This window comes from Scyliorhinus torazame, chromosome 12 (genome assembly GCF_047496885.1).
Source record: "Scyliorhinus torazame isolate Kashiwa2021f chromosome 12, sScyTor2.1, whole genome shotgun sequence".
In the NCBI taxonomy this organism is placed as follows: Eukaryota; Metazoa; Chordata; class Chondrichthyes; order Carcharhiniformes; family Scyliorhinidae; genus Scyliorhinus; species Scyliorhinus torazame.
Window position 1 is genome coordinate 89,057,275 of NC_092718.1, and position 20,102 is coordinate 89,077,376.

Here is a 20,102-nt window from a genome sequence, read left to right on the forward strand (position 1 = left end):
TAGTGCCGATGGCAGCCACCTGCACCCACAAATTCCACTCCCCTGACTACGGCGCGTCTCGCAGGCAGCAACTGGTACAGTGCGGCAAGGCGAGGCATGTGCCACGGGCAAATGCGCCAGTGCCCTCCTCTCCCAGAGGACACACGTCGGGCATCGAGGGCTAAGGGACGTGGTAAGCAGCTGGCTGCCACCACCTCTGACGTGCATCCTGGGGTCACACCTAGGCGCAGCAGTAGAGCACGGGAGGCTAATCAGATCGAGATCACCAATGGGGCACTGGTGGTTGGGCGTAAGGGATGGAATAGGGGGTATGTGGGGGTAGTGGGAAAGGGTCATTGCGGGGGAAGGGTGTGGAGGTCTGGGAGGGTTGGGGTGAGTGAGGCATTATCGGGAGATCAGGGCAGTTGGGGACACTTCTGTACAGCATTGACGTCTGTTGGCCTCGATCAGGATGGCACCTCTGGCACTTTCTTTTGCAATTGCGACCGAGTACCAATCCAATTCCCCATACCCCCAGTCATGGGGTCCTCAGCTCCTCCCCTACCCTCCAGGCACACCATGAATAGGTGATGAATGTGAGCGAGATCTCAGCAGACAGGCAGGGGTCAGGCTATGGCATAGATTGAGGAGCATCAGCGCTCAGCACTCTGCGGGCCATTATCACCCCCCTTCCGTCCACCGTGACCCGGTGAGACAATCCCATCGCCCTGGAATATTGTTACACCAACGCTGGGAAGGTGGGAAGTGGGGATGGGTGCGGGGAGAGTATGGAAAAGGGGGAGAGGGGGATGGCAGAGGGATGGCGGGCGGTAATGGGTGGTGAGAGGGGGAATGACTACCGGGGCCACATCCTATGTGAGGTGTGCGAGGATGAAGGCATCTCTGGTCCTCCGATCTTTCTGGACCCTAGCCGCTTATTGGGTGGTCCCGCAGGTCCTCCCCGGGCTCATCATCCAGCCCACCCTTGTCCGCTGCCTCCTCATCTTCCGCCTCGGAGATGGCCACATATTCCTCCCCCTCCACCTCCAGCACGTGGCCCAGCAGCTGAGTCAGGTTGTGGAGGACACAGCAGACCACCACAAAGTTGTAACGCTCCGGGGGTGTACTGCAGTGCACCACCAGAGGGAAAGGCATTGGAACCGCATTTTGAGGAGTCCGATGCACCGCTCAATGACAGTCCAAGTGGCTGCATAGGCATCGTTGTGCCAAGTCTCCACATCGGTCATCACCCTCCATACTGTCGTCACAGCCAGGTCCTCAGCGGATACCCCTTAACTCCTAAGAGCAAACCCGCCATTCTGCGGTGGTCCTCCAAGAGGCCGGGGACGTCCGACTGCCTCAGGATGTAGCTGACATGCACACTTCCTGGGAAGAGTGCACACACGTGTTTGATCTTCATGGTGGTTGCACACAAGCTGGATGTTCACAGGGAGTGGAACCACTTCTTGTTGATGTCGGGCACTCCCAGACTATCAGGTTCATGCAAGGCGACATGCGTATTATCTATTAGCCCCTTAAATCCGGCGATGGAGCAGAATCCTGCTGCCCGGTCATCCAGTTGCGCCTGGTCCATGTCAAAGTTGAAATGGTTTTCTGCCTGGGCAAGCAGGGCACCTGTGACCTCATGGATGCACTTGTGGGCTGTAGCTTGTGAAATGCCACACATGTCCTCGCTTGAGCCCTGGAATGATTCTGAGGTGGAAATGTTCAGGGCTGTGGTAACCTTGACGGCCACTGGGGTGGGTATCCTCCTCCTCCACGGGGTGCCAAGTCTGCAAGGACATGGCACAGGTGCTACACCACCCTCTTGTTGAGGTGGAGCCTTCTGCTGCACATGCTGTCCGTCATCTGTTTGAAAGGCCAGTGACGCCTGTACACCTTCTGCTGTTTCGGGCCTCCCCCTCTGGTTATTTCCCTTACCTGCTGGATGGCCGGGACCTCAGGGTATGGGGCAGTGCCCTGCATTTGTGCCGCCACCTCGAGTCTCTGTCGACTCTGCCGCGGCTGTCTCCTCCGGCCTGCCAGCAGCACCACTAGGGCAAGTTCCGCGGGGTCCAAGATATTGTCCATCATGTGTAAAACCTGTAAGGGGTTTGAGAGGGTGCGAGAACAGCAACCAGCGATGTTTTCCATCCCGGACCCGCCATTCCTCCATTGCACCTCCTCCCCAGCCCTCCCTGCATCGATACGTGCGGCTCACACACATCCGATCGCAGTGGGGGGCCCTGCTCACCGGATCACAGACCTTGTGCCCCAGACAACGTGACCTAGACCGGGTGCTGGTCCCCTCTCCGGTGCAGGCCGGAATATACTCGGTGGTGTTCGGATGCTGGCCGCTGCATTCTAGGTGTTGCGTCCCACAGTGTTCGGGCACACTGTCCATGCATCAAGGTCCCATTGGGATGCTGGGCAATCACTCCCACATACTACATAGCAGGCCTACCCACTGGAATCCGTTTGGGATGTGTGAAGGAATAATAATAATCTTTATTGTCACAAGTAGGCTTACATGAACACTGCAATGAAATTACTGTTAAAAGCCCCTAGTCGCCACATTCGGTCGCCTGTTCGGGTACACAGAGGGAAACTTCAGAATGTCCAAATTAACTAACAGCGCAACTTTCGGGACTAGTGGGAGGTGTCACTAGGGGCTGGTTTAGCACACTGGGCTAAATAGCTGGCTTTTAATGCAGACCAAGGCAGGCCATCAGCACGGTTCAATTCCCGTACCAGCCTCCTCGAACAGGCGCCGGAATGTGGCGACTAGGGGCTTTTCACAGTAACTTCATTGGAAGCCTACTTGTGACAATAAGCAATTTTCTTTTCATTCATTCATTTCATTTCATGATGAAAGCTGGGAGACTCCACTCCTGTTGGATCTCGCGAGACGTTGCAATGTAAATCCTGCCCATAATGGGCGGGATCACTTTTTTGCAAAGCTGCACATTAGAGCGAGGCAGTAAGAATCACTCTAATGTGCAAATTCCCGAGGTACCTCAGACTTTGGGATTCAACCCTTTCGCCTCAGAGACCTCGGCTGAGCACAGTTCAGCACTGGTCCCCTCAAACGGGGACCAGAGGGAAAGGTGCTCATGGAAGTCCCCCAGGGGATCAGAGGCCCATAGCCACATGCCCTTTGGGAAAGATGGTGCGAGGGCAGCATGGTGACGCAGTGGTTAGCACTGCTGCCTCATGGTGCCGAGGTCCCAGGTTCGGTCCCGGCTCTGGGTCACTGTCCGTGTGCAGTTTGCACATTTTCCACCTGTTTGCATGGGTTTCATCCCCACAATCCAATGATGTGCAGGGAAGGTGGATTGGCCACGCTAAATTGTCCCTTAATTGGAAAAAATGAATTGGGTACTCTAAATGTATTTAAAAATAAAGGGAAGGATGGTGCTCTGGCACTACTGATGCCACGTGGGTATCCTGGCAGTGCCAGCCTGGCATCCCGGCAGTGCCAGCTGGCAACCTGGCAGTGCCACCTGTGTGCCAGCCTAGCCCTGCCTAGGTACCCAGGTGGCATTGCCAACTGGCATAGGCACTGGCAGGGTGCTAGGTTAGCACTGCCAAACTGGCAATTTGCATGCACGATGAGCTGGGGTTGTCCAGCATGGGTGTTTGGGTCGGGGACCCTCCCATTACGTTTGGGTTTGGTGGGGGGAGGTCGTCGAGGATTATTTCAGGGGCTTCGGAGATCGGGATGCCGTTTTTAAATGCCATCCGATCCCTCGCTACAATGGGGAATCCTGGCGAATGGAGATCCCCACTTCACAAAACGGGGTATGTGAGGCCTCGGCTGCGCGTTCTCCGTTCAGGCCCCTTATTCAATGCGTCACATTGAATTGCTATGTATTTCTCGGCACTGTGGGTGTCGGGAAACACACGGCTAAACGCGCTGGCTGGGGACTTTGTTTCCTTTTGGGTGAATCATGACCTAAGTGTCATTTGATAGCAGTGGGGAACTCGCCGGCACAGTTCATAGAATTTACAGTGCAGAAGGAGGCCATTCAGCCCATCAGGTCTGCACCAGCCCTTGGAAAGAGTACCCTACTTAAACCTACACCTCCTTCCTATCCTCATAACCCAACCTAATCTAAACTTTTAGACACTAAGGGCAATTTAGCATAACTAATCCACCTAACCTGCACTTCATTGGACAGTGGAAGGAAATCGGAGCACCTGGAGGAAACCCACGAAGACACCGGGAGAAAGCGCAAACTCCACACAGACAGTAAACCGAGGCCAGAATTGAACCTGGGACCCTGGAACTGTGATGCAACAGTGCTAACCGCCGTGCCTCTCCATTATCCCCAATCAAATGTCCACCATCCCCACCCAATGCTCATCTTCCCCACCCAATGCTCATCATCCCCACCCAATGCTCATCATCCCCACCCATTGCTCATCATCCCCAATCCAGTGTCCATCATCTCCAATCCAGTGCCCATCATCCCCAATCCAGTGCCCTTCATCCCCAATCCAGTGTCCATCATCCCCATTCCAGTGCCCATCATCCCCAATCCAGTGTCCATCATCTCCAATCCAGTGCCCATCATCCCCAATCCAGTGTCCATCATCCCCAATCCAGTGTCCATCATCCCCAATACAGTGTCCATCATCCCCAATCCAGTGTCCATCATCCCCAATCCAGTGCCCATCATCCCCAATCCAGTGCCCATCATCCCCAATCCAGTGCCCATCATCCCCAATCCAGTGTCCATCATCCCCAATCCAGTGCCCATCATCTCCAATCCAGTGTCCATCATCCCCAATCCAGTGGCCATCATCCCCAATCCAGTGTCCATCATCCCCAATCCAGTGTCCATCATCCCCAATCCAGTGCCCATCATCTCCAATCCAGTGCCCATCATCCCCAATCCAGTGTCCATCATCCCCAATCCAGTGCCCATCATCCCCAATCCAGTGTCCATCATCCCCAATCCAGTGTCCATCATCCCCAATCCAGTGTCCATCATTCCCAATCCAGTGTCCTTCATCCCCAATCCAGTGTCCATCATCCCCAATCCAGTGCCCATCATCCCCAATCCAGTGCCCATCCCCTTCCTGCCACCAATTGGCGGGAGAAACCCGCCACAAATGTACTTCGAAACTTTTGCGTTAGATTCCGCCCCAAGTGTGCCCTAAACCGGAGAGAAATTTCTTGCACCCAAATAAGTGACTACGTGCTGGATTCTTCCACCCCGCCCGCCGTAAGAACGCCACGATCGGTATGCCGACATTGGAAAAATCCATTGACCTCAGGTGGGGTTCTCTGGTAGCTGGGCGAACGCAGTGGGAGAATCCCGCCCTAAACGTTGTTTCACAGCAGTGGGAAACTCACTGTCAGATCCGGTGAGAAACTCCCTGCAAAACACGCCACAAATGAACTTCAAAATGTTTATGTTAAATGCCGCCCAATGTTGCCACAGCCGCCCAGATTGTGAAGCTGTCTGCCTGTTGAGCAGATTCTCCTGCGGCGTTATGCTGCAGCTGAGGAGTGTAAAGCAACGAAGGAGACATTGTGAGACAGAGGGAGAGCCAAGGAGATTGGTTGGGCCCAAGGTTCTCAGATCCTGATGATATTGTATCAGCCTTCCCTTACCTCATCCAATTTGAATTAGATTCATCCTTCGCATCAATATATTCAAAATCTTGCTTGCCTTTACTGATCTGCAGAAAGGTATTTTAATAACAGGATTGGAAATCTTCAAAGTTAGCAAATCAATTTTACCTTTATTTTAACAAGGGATCAAGCTGAACATAAATTGAAAAAAGCTAGTCTTGGCCTCCCACATCTTTCAGTAAACCTTAAACAAATCCTTATCTGTTTTCTGTGACTATACCTCTGAATTAGAAAGCATAGAGCTCCATAAAAGCAACAAACACAGAATTGGTGAACACTCTCAGGGAGCTTTGCAAAGTGAGGAATGGTCCCTGAATTAAGTCAAGTCCATGCTCTCTGTCATGTTGCCATCTCTTCCTCATCTTCCTCCTTACATTAGCTTGGCCCGATCTAACCATTTCCCACTCAGCTGCTGATGTGTTGGGTGTTCTGGATCACAAAAGGGTCACCAACACTTGATGTGGTGCAACTCTATTTTATTGTAAGGTTAACTATATTAACATGCTTGAACTGTGGGTAAATGCAATACCAGCTTTAACTGTTTACCCTTGCCCAGTCCTAACCAGGTGATGCACTCAGCACATGGTGAATGTCTGTGTTGCAGGCTGTGAGCTGTGCTCTGAGCTGGCTGCTACTAGAATGAACGGGAACTCTCCTGTCCCCTGTCTTAATAGTGCGTGTGCTCTCACTGGTGATTGGCTGCGGTGTTGTGTATGCTGATTGGTCCCACTGCATGTCCATCAGTGTGTGTGTGTGTGTGTCTGCACTATGATATCCTGGTGTATATTATGACATCCCCCCTTTTATATAAAGAATATGTGCCTGCGTGACAATAAATATTGTGTAGTGAATGTACCTGACTATGTGTGTGCGTGTTATTTACTTGACTATGTACATGAGGCTAATCTATTTACACGGGAAGGTGCCTGGTGCCGAGAAATAGGGTGTCACACCAACAACGAAATGAACATTATATACAAACTACTGGAATGATGAAACAGATAACAGAACAGATCAAAGAGTCCAACATCGTAAAACTCATAAGTCAAGTCTCTGAGGTGGACGACGAATTCTGGTTGACCATCAGAGTGGCACAGCACTCGTCGTCTGGATCAATGCTGTGCACCGACAGCAGCTGGTGGTTTTGATTCAGGGACAGCCTGTTTCTTTGTTGTAACAGCGACTCGAAAAGGCTCCCTCGGGTCCTCGGTGTCACTGGTCTGCGGGAAGTCAGAATTGGACTCGGTTTGGGGGTAGGTAACTGCTTGTTGTAGGGTTCTTCGGAGGTTTATTTCATTTCCTGGTTCAATTTGAGGCATTGTGCTGTCATTCCAGGTGAAGGAAGGTTGTTTTACAGCTTTAAAAGATTCTTTCTTTGATTTGGGACGTTTCCCCTTTAAATGGGCGTGGTCCGGGGCCTCTGACATCATGACGCGCGTGACGTAGCACGTAGGAGGCGTTTGCACATGCGCAGACGCGGTTCATTTACTGATGGCTGTTTTCGTGATTGCGCATGCGCGGCGTCGCGCAACTGCGCAAGTGCAATCCCTTTAGAAAGATGGCCGCCAACCAAAATCGTTCTCTGCTCCGGGGTTTCGGCCTCGAGGTGAGTACTGGCGCTTCTCTTACCTTTCCTTGCAGGATGGAGTGTGTTTTCCTCACAGTATTTGCCGAATTTGTCCAGGACTGCCTGGAAGTCGCTCCTGTTTTGCCCCTTGGAGAACTTGAATTTTTAAAAGATTTCTTCTGCTCTGGCACTGGCGATGGTGAGGAGAAGCTCTGTTTTTTCAGGATCGGCCAGGTCTTCTAGTTCAGCTGCCAGCAGGAAGATTTCAAACTTTTGCCGAAATGCCCGCCAGTTTTTGTGGAGATCGCCGTGGCACGGGAGCTGCTGCAGAGCCCGGATCTTGAACATCTTGCCTGGGTATCGTTGCTGGTTGTCACTGTACGCTGAGGTATGGCTATCTGGACTGAACCAGTTCACTCCTGGTACCATGAAGTGTTGGGTGTTCTGGATCACAAACAGGTCACCATCACTTGAAGTGGTGCAACTCTATTTTATTGTAAGGTTAACTATATGAACATGCTTAAACTGTGGGTAAATGCAATACCAGCTTTAACTGTTGACCCTTGCCCAGTCCTAACCAGGTGATGCACTCAGCACATGGTGAATGTCTGTGTTGCAGGCTGTGAGCTCTGTGCTCTGAGCTGGCTGCTACTAGAATGAGCGGGAACTCTCCTGTCCCCTGTCTTTATAGTGCGTGTGCTCTCACTGGTGATTGGCTGCGGTGTTGTGTATGCTGATTGGTCCCACTGCATGTCCATCAGTGTGCGTGTGTGTGTCTGCACCATGATATACTGGTGTATATTATGACAGCTGCCTCAAAGATCTAATCCATTGCTCCCCAAATGAAATCAGTTTCCCAACATGGGGAAATCATCAGGTTAATTTTGAAAACATTCAATGCACCCATCATCTACAGACCTATGAAAGTCTCAACTCAACCAAAGACCCAATAATCCTGATCCCTCGTATCATCTTCCTTATGTGTCTGTGAAGATGTATCAATAAACTAAATGGAGGGAAGATAGAAAACAGAGATGGAAGAGAAGGAGATGGTGGAGAAGAACTGGTTCAGGCACAGAGGACGAGGACGGAGCAGAGAAACAGAGGGAATCACAAAATCAGCTGAGGTGAGAAAAAGGTGCGAGCAGGGAAGTGAGAAGAGAAAAAAAAAAAGTCGGTCTACATGGAGAGAGAAAAGTGGGTTTTAGTCTGATTTAGGTTTGTTTGCTTTCTTGCTTCTTGTTAGCGGTGTCTGCTGCTCAATGAGTTCCTTGGTTACTACCAGACCTCCAATGAACATACCCAGTAATAGTAGACTTCAGTTGTGAACAACTCTACAAGTTTTAAGGCCAGATCAATATGAGAAAGATCAGAGCGAAACTAATTTTGTCTTCAATTGTTTCCAACTCATCAGTTGCACCCAGCAGCAACCAGGAACAAAAACCTGCAATAAATTATTGAAATTGCATTCAAAAAGGGAAGCACGGTGGAGCAGTGATTAGGACTGCTGCCTGCATCGCTGAGGACCCGGATTCAATCCCAGCACGGGACCCTGTCTGTGTGGAGTTTGCACATTCTCCCCGTGTCTGCGTGGGTTTCACCCTCACAACACAAAGATGTGCAGGTTAGGTGAATTGGCCACGCTACATTGTCCCTTAATTGGAAAAAAATATTGGGTATTCTAAAAAAAAATTTTTTTAATTGCATTCAAATAAGGCCTGAACTTTCCTTTCAAACAAGTAAGAAACTTGAATACCATTTTAGGAACTTACCATCCATGAATATCCACTGATAGCAGCTGATTCTTCATTTGATACAACTCCTTCATAGGGTCCAAAGTGAACTCCTTTGGGAATAATCTTCCCTTCATTCCACACACCAAGACCGGCTTTTCGAATTTTTGAGGTTGCAATGCTGAGACCCTCTGGAAGGGTTAAACGTGCTCTGTCTGGTTGGCTGAATTCAACAACCGTGTCCTTGATAAATACTGGAGGACCATGCACAGGGCATTCTTCAATAAAAAATGTGTCGCAGTCTTCACAAACTATCAAATAACAAATATAATTAAAGATGAATAAGGGCTTACGTTCATTATTTAGGTTTCATGAAGGTGAATGGGGCTTTTACAGAGAAGAGGCAGATGACCTATCATAGGTATGCAGCTGAATTCTCTGTCAGCAGGATCCTCCTATCCACAGGCATCACACACACGCCTGCAATTTCCCAACGGCGTGGGGTGGCCACAATGGTGAACCCCATTGGCTGGCCACAGGAACGGAGAATCCCGCTGCCGGCGGTGGCACGCTGCGCAGGAAAACCCGGCTGGCGGACCGGAAAATCCCACCCATGGTCTTTATCGTTTCATTAGAATTCAGTCTGCCAATAGAAGTAGGTGCTGAAAGTAACTGGGCACCTTCCTTACTGAAAATTACATACAGTGCCAATCAGAGAATCATAGAATTTACAGTGCAGAAGGAGGCCATTCGGCCCATCGAGTCTGCACCGGCTCTTTTGAAAGAGCACCCTACCCAAGACCACACCTCCACCCTATTCCCATAACCCAGTAACCCCACCCAACACTAAGGGCAATTTTGGACACTAAGGGCAATTTAGCATGGCCAATCTACCTAACCCGCACATCTTTGGATTGTGGGAGGAAACCGGAGCACCCGGAGGAAACCCACGCACACACGGGGAGAACGTGCAGACTCCGCACAGACAGTGACCCGAACCTGGGACCCTGGAGCTGTGAAGCAATTGTGCTAACCACCATGCTACCGTGCTGCCCTTCCCCACTCTGTTGTATACAAGATTTTGTTCTGGGCAATATATTCAGTCCTTCATTCCAAGAAGGCAACACTGACATCAGGAACAGTAACAATGAAAACTCTGGTAAACGTTTCCCAAAACCATGCTCCACCTGATAAGGTATGAGTGGGCAGTGTAGGAGGGGAACTAATGAATGTGGTTTAATGACAACGATTTTTCAGGGCAAATAATAATTATAGTCCATTAAAGGATTGCAGGGAGTTTTTTGATCAGCATATTAGAACAGTAGAAGAAAATTTCACAATGTAGCAAAAGACTCAAATGGGACTAATTGAATGCTTACGTAGCAATAAAAGCCACCTGTGAGACATTCAATGGCGTGTTTTTCAGTCCAACTGGATTTCAGTGACCTGTGAAAACTTATTTTTCCAAGCCACCTGTGAGGCCCTCAATAATATGTTTTTCAGTCTAACTTGGTGAAAGAAACTAGTTATTTCTTGTAGTTAAAAGAGGGTTAATTAATAAGTTGAATTAATAATTGACTTAAAAAGCTCAATCAGAAACCATTTAAAATGGATTCCATCATGACTGTGCAAAATGGATATTGCTTGCCTTTGCAAAATGGACATTGCTTGCTTCTGCAAAATGGATATCTGTTTGCAAGGAACAGCTTGCAACGAGCTGAGCAAGTGCCACATTTCCAATGAAGGTCAGGTTGACATCAGAGTTCATATGAGCCTTCCATTGTCCGAAAGAAGGAATCATAAGACAAAGCGCATACCAGTGCAATAAGAACAGATTTTGCATCCGACATACACTAAAGAATTCGAAGATGCAACATGACTGATAATTCCAGTTAATGTTGCATATTGAAGGTTGACAACCCAATCATCGAATCAAATGTATTGAAGACCCATCCAAACCAATCAGCATGTTATCGGGGCAGGAATAGATTGACTTAGACTGATAACAAATTCCTAAAACGGTAATAGTTTTAGGCTATTATTTCCATTCTAGAATCATCCTATACTTTTTGCCTAAGAACCTATCTGCTATCTTTGTTTCATATTTTCCATTTCTAGTTCTAACCTGCGCAGCTGTTTTGCTTCATGCAAACAAACCGTTACTGCCATTGTATTTTGAATTCAAGTCATTCTGTAAGTTACTGAGGATAATCTGATTCTCAAAACAGTCTTTTGCAGGCAAGGGCTGAACTGAGAACCTTGTAAATTCTGTAACAAGAATTTCTGTTATAATCGATCAATAGATACCAAATAAAATTACTTGGCACCCGAAATGGACAGACAAGATTCTGCATTGTTAGTTGCATGGTAGGTGTTACTTAATATATGCAACAACAGGAAAGTGTAGATCTTACACTTGGTTTTCTAAGATGTAAAGACACAGACACAACCAACATGCTGACAACAAGAGATTAGGGAAAGAGCCAGAGAAAGATAAGGGGAGAAAATACTCACTCTGCCTGGGTAAACACCTGTAATTTGTTTAATGTAAAGTTAGAACCAGACAATGATTAAATGTAAATAATGCCTTTGTCTACGTGATCTACAATGTATAAATATTACTTGGTTTCTCAGTTCTATAGAGCCAGCTCCAGATTTTTTTCTGAGATTGTACTCTCCCAATGCATTGGTTAATAAATATTTTTTCTGTACCAGGGCCTCCTGAGATTATTTTGGTTTATAGTCTGATCCCAAAATAGCAAGGGAACTTTGAATGTGGAGACTGAAATTCAAAGAAGTGTGAAGATCATAATACAATCAGATATTACTTCCTCTGGATTACAGTTTTATTATTTGAATGAAGCTAACACAGAGCCAGTTACAAATGTTTCTCTAAACCTTGAGACAAATCACACTTGGACCTAGAGCCAATCCACAATTTATACTATACTTTGAATTATATGATTTTCTAACCACATCCCTTCCAATACTGATGACTCCATACTTGATTCTTACAGTAATTGGATAAATGTAATAAAATGTATTCAATTGAAATGAGTCTGTTCTTCCCTAAAATCAGAGGCCTTTAGTTTACAAAAGAAGTCAGATTCTATTATATCACAACATTTCAGAATAATAACCCATAGTTTAGGATAATTTTTGTGATTAAGGTAATGAAGAATTAGTGACAGGCAAGCACAGGCTTGCACTCCTCTCCTGCCACAATGCCATGTTCATTGTTATCGCAATGCCCTCGTTTACCAAGGCCTAATGTCATCACACCAAATCTCCCAATAAATTCTTCCTGACCCAAGGATTGGATATACTTTGTACATACACAGGTAGTCATCATCACAAAGTTCCCTTTCTTCGGTGTAAACCTTTCTCTCTCTGTTTCTCAAACTGTATCTTCTACTTTCAGTCTCTTTGATCACTTGTACATTTGTAGATCCCAAAGTATTTCCAGAACAAACAACTGTGAAATAAATAAAAAAGATCATGGACAGAACTTGAATAAATTAAATGTAATTCTTGGTGCACGTAAAGGTTGTTTATTGTTTGAATGATAAATGGAACATAGAACATACAGTGCAGAAGGAGGCCATTCGGCCCATCGAGTCTGCACCGACCCACTTAAGCCCTCACTTCCACCCTGTCCCCGTAACACAATAACCCCTCCTAACCTTTTTTGGTCACTAAGGGCAATTTATCATGACCAATCCACCTAACCTGCACGTCTTTGGACTGTGAGAAAAAACCAGAGCAGCCGGAAGAAACCCACGCAGACACGGGGAGAACGTGCAGACTCCGCACAGACAGTGACCCAGCAGGGAATGGAACCTGGGACCTGTCGCTGTGAAGTCACAGTGTTAATTACTTGTGCAACTGTGCTGCCCAACATCTGCCAATGCTGAAGATATTTATATAGTTCAGCAAGACACGGAGTTAATGTATCTTCAGTCACTGCTGCAGTGGTCACATTGTCATGTCAAGCATTTATTCATCCTTGAAATGTACTCAAATATACTTTACTGAAATCCTTTATGCCAGGACAAATACTATCATTGGATTAACTACGAGCATCACTTCTCCAAACCAAGATACCTGTTTTTCTATTGATCTTTTTCACAGAAACTATCTCTTTCTTATTTGTGACTGTGTCATTCGGGAAGCCCAGAGTTCCATCATTTTGATCCTCTTCTGAATGAAATGTAATCGACGATGGAACTTTTTGGTTCTGAAATGCAGAATGCAAAGATTTTTTGAATTGCTGCAGAGATTATGTGGAAAACAAAGTATTTATCCATGTTCCTCTCCGTTATTTCTTGTATTACGGACCAGGATTTAGAGAACACCAAAGTATATCATGGAGTTCACCTGACCCACAACTTTAACTAGATTTTGGTTATGGGGAGCAAAAGGGCCCACTTTACAGGTGTGATGGAACAGAGAGCTAAAGTGTGTTTAAAACAAACTAATATTTATTCTATGAAACCAATTATCATTTTATAAACACACAGTAAACACACAGTAAATATCTTATCAACTACAAACACTGACACTTTCCCAAATACAATATTCTATAGGTAACCCTGAATAACTTCCCCAAACAACATCTGTAAGTTAAATCCTTTTTAAAATAAAGACAGCAGGTGGCCAGAGTGCGAAAGGTGCTGCTACAGAGGGGAAAGCAGGCAGCGGGTTTGGGTCTTCCGAACCTGATGTACTACTACTGGGCGGCGAATGTGGAGACGGTGTGGAGCTGGGTCAGAGGGGTTGATTCCCAGTGCATCAGAATGGGGGAAGAGTATGTACAGGGGGTCGGGACTGAAAGCACCAGCAACAGCGCCGCTCCCAATAGCTCCGGGGAATACCCAGGAAGTCCGGTAATAATAGCTTCATTGAAAATCTGGAGGCAGTCTCGCCACCACTTAGGGTTGGGGGCAGGGTCAAGGGAAATGCCGATTCGGGGGAACCATAGATTTGAGTCAGGGAGGTGGGATGGAAATTTCCGGAAATGGGAAGAGAAGGGGATTAAGACGCTGAAAGATTTGTTTCTTAGGGGTCAGTTTGCAGGATTGAAGGAGCTGGAAGCAAAGTATGGGCCGGAGCAGGGAGAAATGTTTCGATACATGCAGGTTTGGGATTTTGCCAGAAAGGAAATACAGAGCTTCCCAGAGGAACCGGCCTCCACATTGCTGGAGGAGGTGCTGACGACAAGGGGACTGGAGAATGGGGTAGTGTCAGCGGTGTACGGAGCTATTTTGGAAGAGGATAAGGCACCACTGGAAGGGATCAAAGGAAAGTGGGAGGAAGAGTTGGAAGAGGTTATAGAGGAGGGGGTCTTGTGTGAGATGCTCCGGAGAATAAATGCCTCCAACTCATGTGCGAGGTTGGGACTGATGCAGCTGAAGGTGGCATACAGAGCACACCTCACGAGGGCGAGGATGAGATGATTCTTTGAAGGAGTAGAAAATGTGTGCGAGCGTTGCGGGGGGTCCCCGCTAATCACGTTCATGTGTTTTGGTCCTGTCCAAAGCTAGAGGATTATTGGAAGGAGGTTTTTCGGGTAATCTCCAAGGTGGAGTCTCTTTGACATGCACCACCTGGGAGGCCATATTCAGGGTGTCGGAACAGCCAGGGTTGGAAACGGGTGCGGAGGCAGATATCGTAGCCTTCGCCTCGTTGATCGCCTAAAGGTGGATCCTGTTGGGATGGAGAGCAGCCTCTTCACCCTGTGCCTTGGCGTGGCCGGGGGGGGGGGGATCTGTCGGAATTCTTGACTCTTGAGAAGGTTAAGTTTGAACTGGGCATTATTTATTATGCACTTTCAAGAACTGGATAACATCGAACATTAGTTGGGGGGGGGGGGGGTGGGTGGGAGGGTTGGGGGGTGAGGGGGGTTGTGTGTATTAAGGGTGACTATGGGTAATCCCTGATTCCCTTTTGCTATTTGTTTATGTAAACATGCGGACTAATGTTTGGGGGTTGGTGGGAGGATGGGATTGTTGTTAATATTATGGGGATTGACATATTTGTTGCTGATTATTGTTTATTGTTGGTGGGTGTAAATTTGGGAGAAAATGTGAAAAAGGAGAATAAAAATAAAGACAGCTGGTTTAAGTGCTCTCATTATAAAATATTTTTACTGTCATAATATTCTGGGAAACAATCAGATTCCTCTTCCGTGGATGCTTTCTCATACATACGTTTTATTTCTATATCTTTCTGTTGTAATTCCGCCAATTTAAAAATATCAGCCTCATCCTCCATCTGTTCTTGTTATCTTCCAACCATCTGATCAAAAATTGTTTCTGATAATTGAACTTCAACTTTATCTTCACTCTTCGATTTCTCCTTTTGTCTTAACCTGTGACTTTGTGACCATGTCATTAAACAATCCGAAAAAAATCCCAGGATATTTGTCCTTCAACACTTCAGTTGTCTGATTTTCCACTGGTTTATCAACCACAGTAGGCATCACTCCCACTTGCGACACAAGATAAACTGTATTCCTGGACCAGATAGTTTCTCTGTTACTCCTACTACCACTTCACCATTCTTCACTGGACTTTCCAACCTTACCTTATATAATGGAACACTATTCTTCTTACCCTGAATTCTACATATTACCACCTTTTCTGGCAATATTCTTCCCAAACTACATAACTCCTCATCTCCTACTCTCCCGTATCTCTTAAAATTGTGACTTCTTTACCTGCTCCTCCTGATACACAAGTAAACTTTACCCACACAAGTAAATTCTTTAAAGAGATCTGGCAACTTCTGATCAATCACCTGTACAATCTTTTGCACCTCCTTCGCTTCACTTGGGATTTCCTTCACCACTTTAACAAACCGCACTGTCTTATCCTGTTTTACCACATCAGCCTTCCTCCTGCTTTTCTTCAACCACCAACACTGTGACTTCACATGGCCTAGTTTATTACAGTGAAAACATTTGAAACTTTTCATTTCTCTTCCATCCTCCTGGATTTCATTTTTAATCCGAGGTACACTTTCATTATGATCTCCCATCAGATCTCCTTTACCTTCACCACTTGAGAATTTCTCTTTTCCCCAGTTTCAATCCCTCACAGGCTGAAACTGATGTCGGAAACCAAGCTTTGATTTATGAACTAATTCATAATCATCTGCCATTTCTGCTGCTGACCTCGCAGTTTTAACCCTCTGCTCTTCCACATGAGTTCTCACTGCATCAGGAATTGAATGTTTAAACTCCTCCAAAAGTATAATTTCTCTGAGAGCTTCATACATTTGGTCTCTTTTCAAAGCCCTTATCCACCTATCAAAGTTACTTTGTTTGATCCTTTCAAACTCCATGTATGTTTGACCAGGTTCTATCCTTAAATTTCGAAACCATTGTCTTTAGGCTTCAGGCACTAGTTCATATGCACCTAAGATGGATTTTTTTCACCTCCTCATACTTCCCAAATACCTCCTCTGACAGTGATGCAAACACTTCACTAGCCCTACCTACCAGCTTTGTTTGAATCAGTAATACCACAACCACATGTCGTGACCATTTAATTTGTTTAGCCACCGTCTCAAATGAAATGACAAAGTCTTCCACCTCCTTCTCATCAAACCTTGGCAATGCTCGGACATATTTAAATAGATCCCCACCAAGTACTTTCTCTTTATCCTCACCACCATCCTCCAACTGTACGTTTCCCTCTACATCCGCCAATTCTAACTGACTGTCATGTTTCATGGCCATTTTCTGAAGTTCAAACTCTCTCTTTTTCCCTTTCCTCTCTCTCTTTTTCTTTTTGTTCTGCTAAGGCTATTCTTTCTTTATTTCTTTCTTCTCTCTCCTTTTCTTTTTCCCTGATCTGTATCTCCCTTTTTATCTCGTTTCCTATTCAAGCTGCTTTAATTCTTTTTCATGTTCAAGTTGCTTGATTTCGAACTGAATTTTTGCCATTTCTACTGAGTGAGATGTATCTCAAGCAATTTTAAATGCTCAGCTGGCGCCACAAGTACCTCTTCTTTTCGTGTGCTATCAGGTAACGCTAACAGCAATGTTTTTGCCAAATCTAAAAGCCCTTTTTTAGTCTCTGTTGTACTGCATGTGATGTTCTCCACCCCAAAAACTTCTGAGCCTCTGAAAGAGCCATTGCACACAACACACTCCCTACTTAAACTGGTATACCACACCTGAAAAGCAAACACAAATATGCTCACCCCTCACTATCTTTAAGTTTATTAAGCCAATCCAATCACAAAAAATAGACTTTTATCCTGGACATGCCCCCAATTTATTATGGGCCAGGGTTTAGAGAACACCAAAGTGTATCATGGAGTTCACCTGACTCGCAACTTTAAATAGATTTTGGTTATGGGGAGCAAAAGGGCCCACTTTACCAGTGTGATGCAACAGAGAGCTAAAGTATGTTGAAAACAAAACAATGTTTATTCTATGAATCCAGTTAACATTTTATAAACACACAGTAAACATCTTATCAACTACAAACACTGATACTTTCCCAAATACAATATTCTATAGGCAACCCTTAATAAATTCCCCAAACAACATCCATAAGTTAAATCCTTTTTCAAATAAGACAGCAGGTTTAAATGCTCTACAGAAACAGATATTACTTTGAAATCATCAATAATCTGGAGACGTTCTTTAACTTGCAGAGAGAAAGATCATTGTACAGCTGCTTGCTTTGAATGCAGCTCTCCACCTCTGAAAACTAAACTAAAAACACACGGCGGCTGCCAGCTCAAAAACGAAAGTAAAAGACAGACAGACAGTCAAGCTCCACCCACACAATGACATCACTGCAGCAATTTGATAAACACCCATTTCTCAAAGGGACTCTCACATGACACTTGTATCACATTGAAGAAAGAAAGGTCCCCATGATCCATTTAAGAAAATCAGTCACTCTCTTAGTGTAGCACTAAGCCACACATTTCAGATGGTTCCCATGTTTAATACCACCCTCCTATATTCACTTCACAGGTATCCCAAATGTAACTAACCCAAGCACAATCGCTAAAAGAGAAGTATTATTGTCCAATAAACATCATTGACTTCTATCTGAGATACAAAAGCAACCAAAAATGTCTTCATTCTGGGGAACCTCGCACGATCTGAATTTTGTTTTAAAAATAATTTTTATTAAAGGTTTTCATAAAATATCAATAACAAAATGAGAAAGAAAAAAGAACCCACAGGGTTAAGTACAAAACACAATCTAAAAAAGCAACCCCCCAAACCCCTCCCCCCGTACATAAATAATAAATTAACATTAACACCCTGACTTAACACAACAGGTGTATACACCCCCTCAGACCCTCCAGTGTAAATAACAAAAACAAAAACAGAGTAAACCCACGCACCCCACCCCCCCCCCCCACCCCGAGCTGCTGCTGCCACTGACCAATGTCTATCGTTCTGCCAGAAAGTCTAAGAACGGTTGCCACCGCCTAAAGAATCCTTGTACCGACCCACTCAAGGCGAAATTCACCCTCTCCAATTTAATGAACCCTGCCATATCACTGATCCAGGATTCCACGCTTGGGGGCCTCGCATCTTTCCACTGAAGGAGAATCCTTCGCAGGGCTACCAGGGACGCAAAGGCCAGAATTCCGGCCTCTTTCACCTCCTGCACTCCCGGCTCCTCTGCCACCCCAAATATTGCGAGCCCCCAGCCCGGTTTGACCCTGGATCCTACCACCCTCGACACCGTCCTCGCTACGCCCTTCCAAAATTCCTCCAGCGCTGGGCATGCCCAGAACATATGGGTGTGATTTGCTGGGCTCCCTGAGCACCTAACACACCTGTCCTCACCCCCAAAGAACAGGCTCATCCTTGTCCCAGTCATGTATGCCCTGTGCAGCACCTTAAACTGTATGAAGCTGAGCCTCGCGCACGAAGAGGAAGAGTTCACCCTCCCTAGGGCATCTGCCCATGTCCCCTCTTCGATCTCCTCTCCCAACTCCTCCTCTCACTTACCTTTCAACTCCACCACCGAGGCCTCCTCCTCCTCCTGCATCACCTGGTAAGTTTCCGAGATCTTCCCCACTCCTCCCCCCCCCCCCCCCCCATGAGAGCACCCTGTCCTGTACTGTGTGTGGCAGTAGCCGTGGGAATTCCACCACCTGCCGTCTGGCAAACGGCCTTACCTGTAAGTACCTGAAGGTGTTCCCTGGGGGGAGCCCGTACTTCTCCTCCAGCTCACCCAAGCTCACGAACTTCCCGTCCACAAACAGGTCCCCCAACTTTCGTATCCCTGCCCTGTGCCACCCTGAAAACCCCCCCACCGGTGGTTCCCCCGTAATGGGGTCCACGCCAAGGCCCCAACTTCCCCCCTATGCCGCCTCCACTGCCCCAAATTTTGAGGGCCGCCACCACCATCGGGCTCGTGGTATACCTCCTTGGACGGAGCGGCAGCGGCGCCATTGCCATCGCCACCAGACTCGTACCCACACAAGACGCCGTCTCCAGTCTCTTCCATGCAGCCCCCTCCCCCTCCATCACCCACTTGCGCACCATCGTCGCATTGGTGGCCCAGTAGTACCCACAAAGGTTGGACAACGACAGCCTCCCCCTATCTCTACTCCGCTCCAGGAACACCCTTCTCACCCTCGAAGTCCCTCGCGCCCACACAAACCACATTATACTCCTGTTAACCCGCCTGAAAAAAGCCTTCGGGATAAACACGGGGAGGCACTGGAACAGGAACAAAAACCTTGGGAGCACCGTCATTTTTGATTGACTGCACCCTACCCGCCAAAGACAGCGGCAACGCGTCCCACCTCTTGAATTCCTCCTCCATTTGCTCCACCAGCCTTGTAAAGTTAAGCCTATGCAGTGCCCCCCAGCTCCTGGCCACCTGGACCCCCAAATATCTGAAGCTCCTCTCCGCCCTTTTTAGTGGGAGCTCGCCAATCCCCCTCTCCTGGTCCCCTGGGTGAACCACGAACAGCTCGCTCTTCCCCATATTGAGCTTGTACCCCGAAAAGTCCCCGAATTCCCTAAGGATCCTCATTACCTCTGGTATTCCTCCCACCGGGTCCACCACATACAGCAGCAGGCCGTCCGCATAAAGCGACACCCTATGCTCCTCCCCACCCCGCACCAACCCCCTCCAGTTCCTCGACTCTCTCAGTGCCATAGCCAGGGGTTCAATCGCCAGTGCGA

The 20,102-nt window shown here is 47.0% G+C and overlaps 1 protein-coding gene across 1 annotated transcript in view; it reads right to left on the reverse strand.

The window, feature by feature from the left end:
* The window catches only part of LOC140387079 (histone-lysine N-methyltransferase PRDM7-like), a 145,751-nt gene that overhangs the window by 104,754 nt on the left and 20,895 nt on the right, over positions 1-20,102 (reverse strand). Inside the window, exons 5-8 of the mRNA XM_072470089.1 lie at positions 13,028-13,160; positions 12,261-12,398; positions 8,963-9,234; positions 5,603-5,670 (exon numbers count right to left, since the gene is read on the reverse strand). Of these exons, the coding sequence (XP_072326190.1) occupies positions 5,603-5,670; positions 8,963-9,234; positions 12,261-12,398; positions 13,028-13,160 (611 nt within the window). The remainder of the gene's footprint in view (positions 1-5,602; positions 5,671-8,962; positions 9,235-12,260; positions 12,399-13,027; positions 13,161-20,102) is intronic.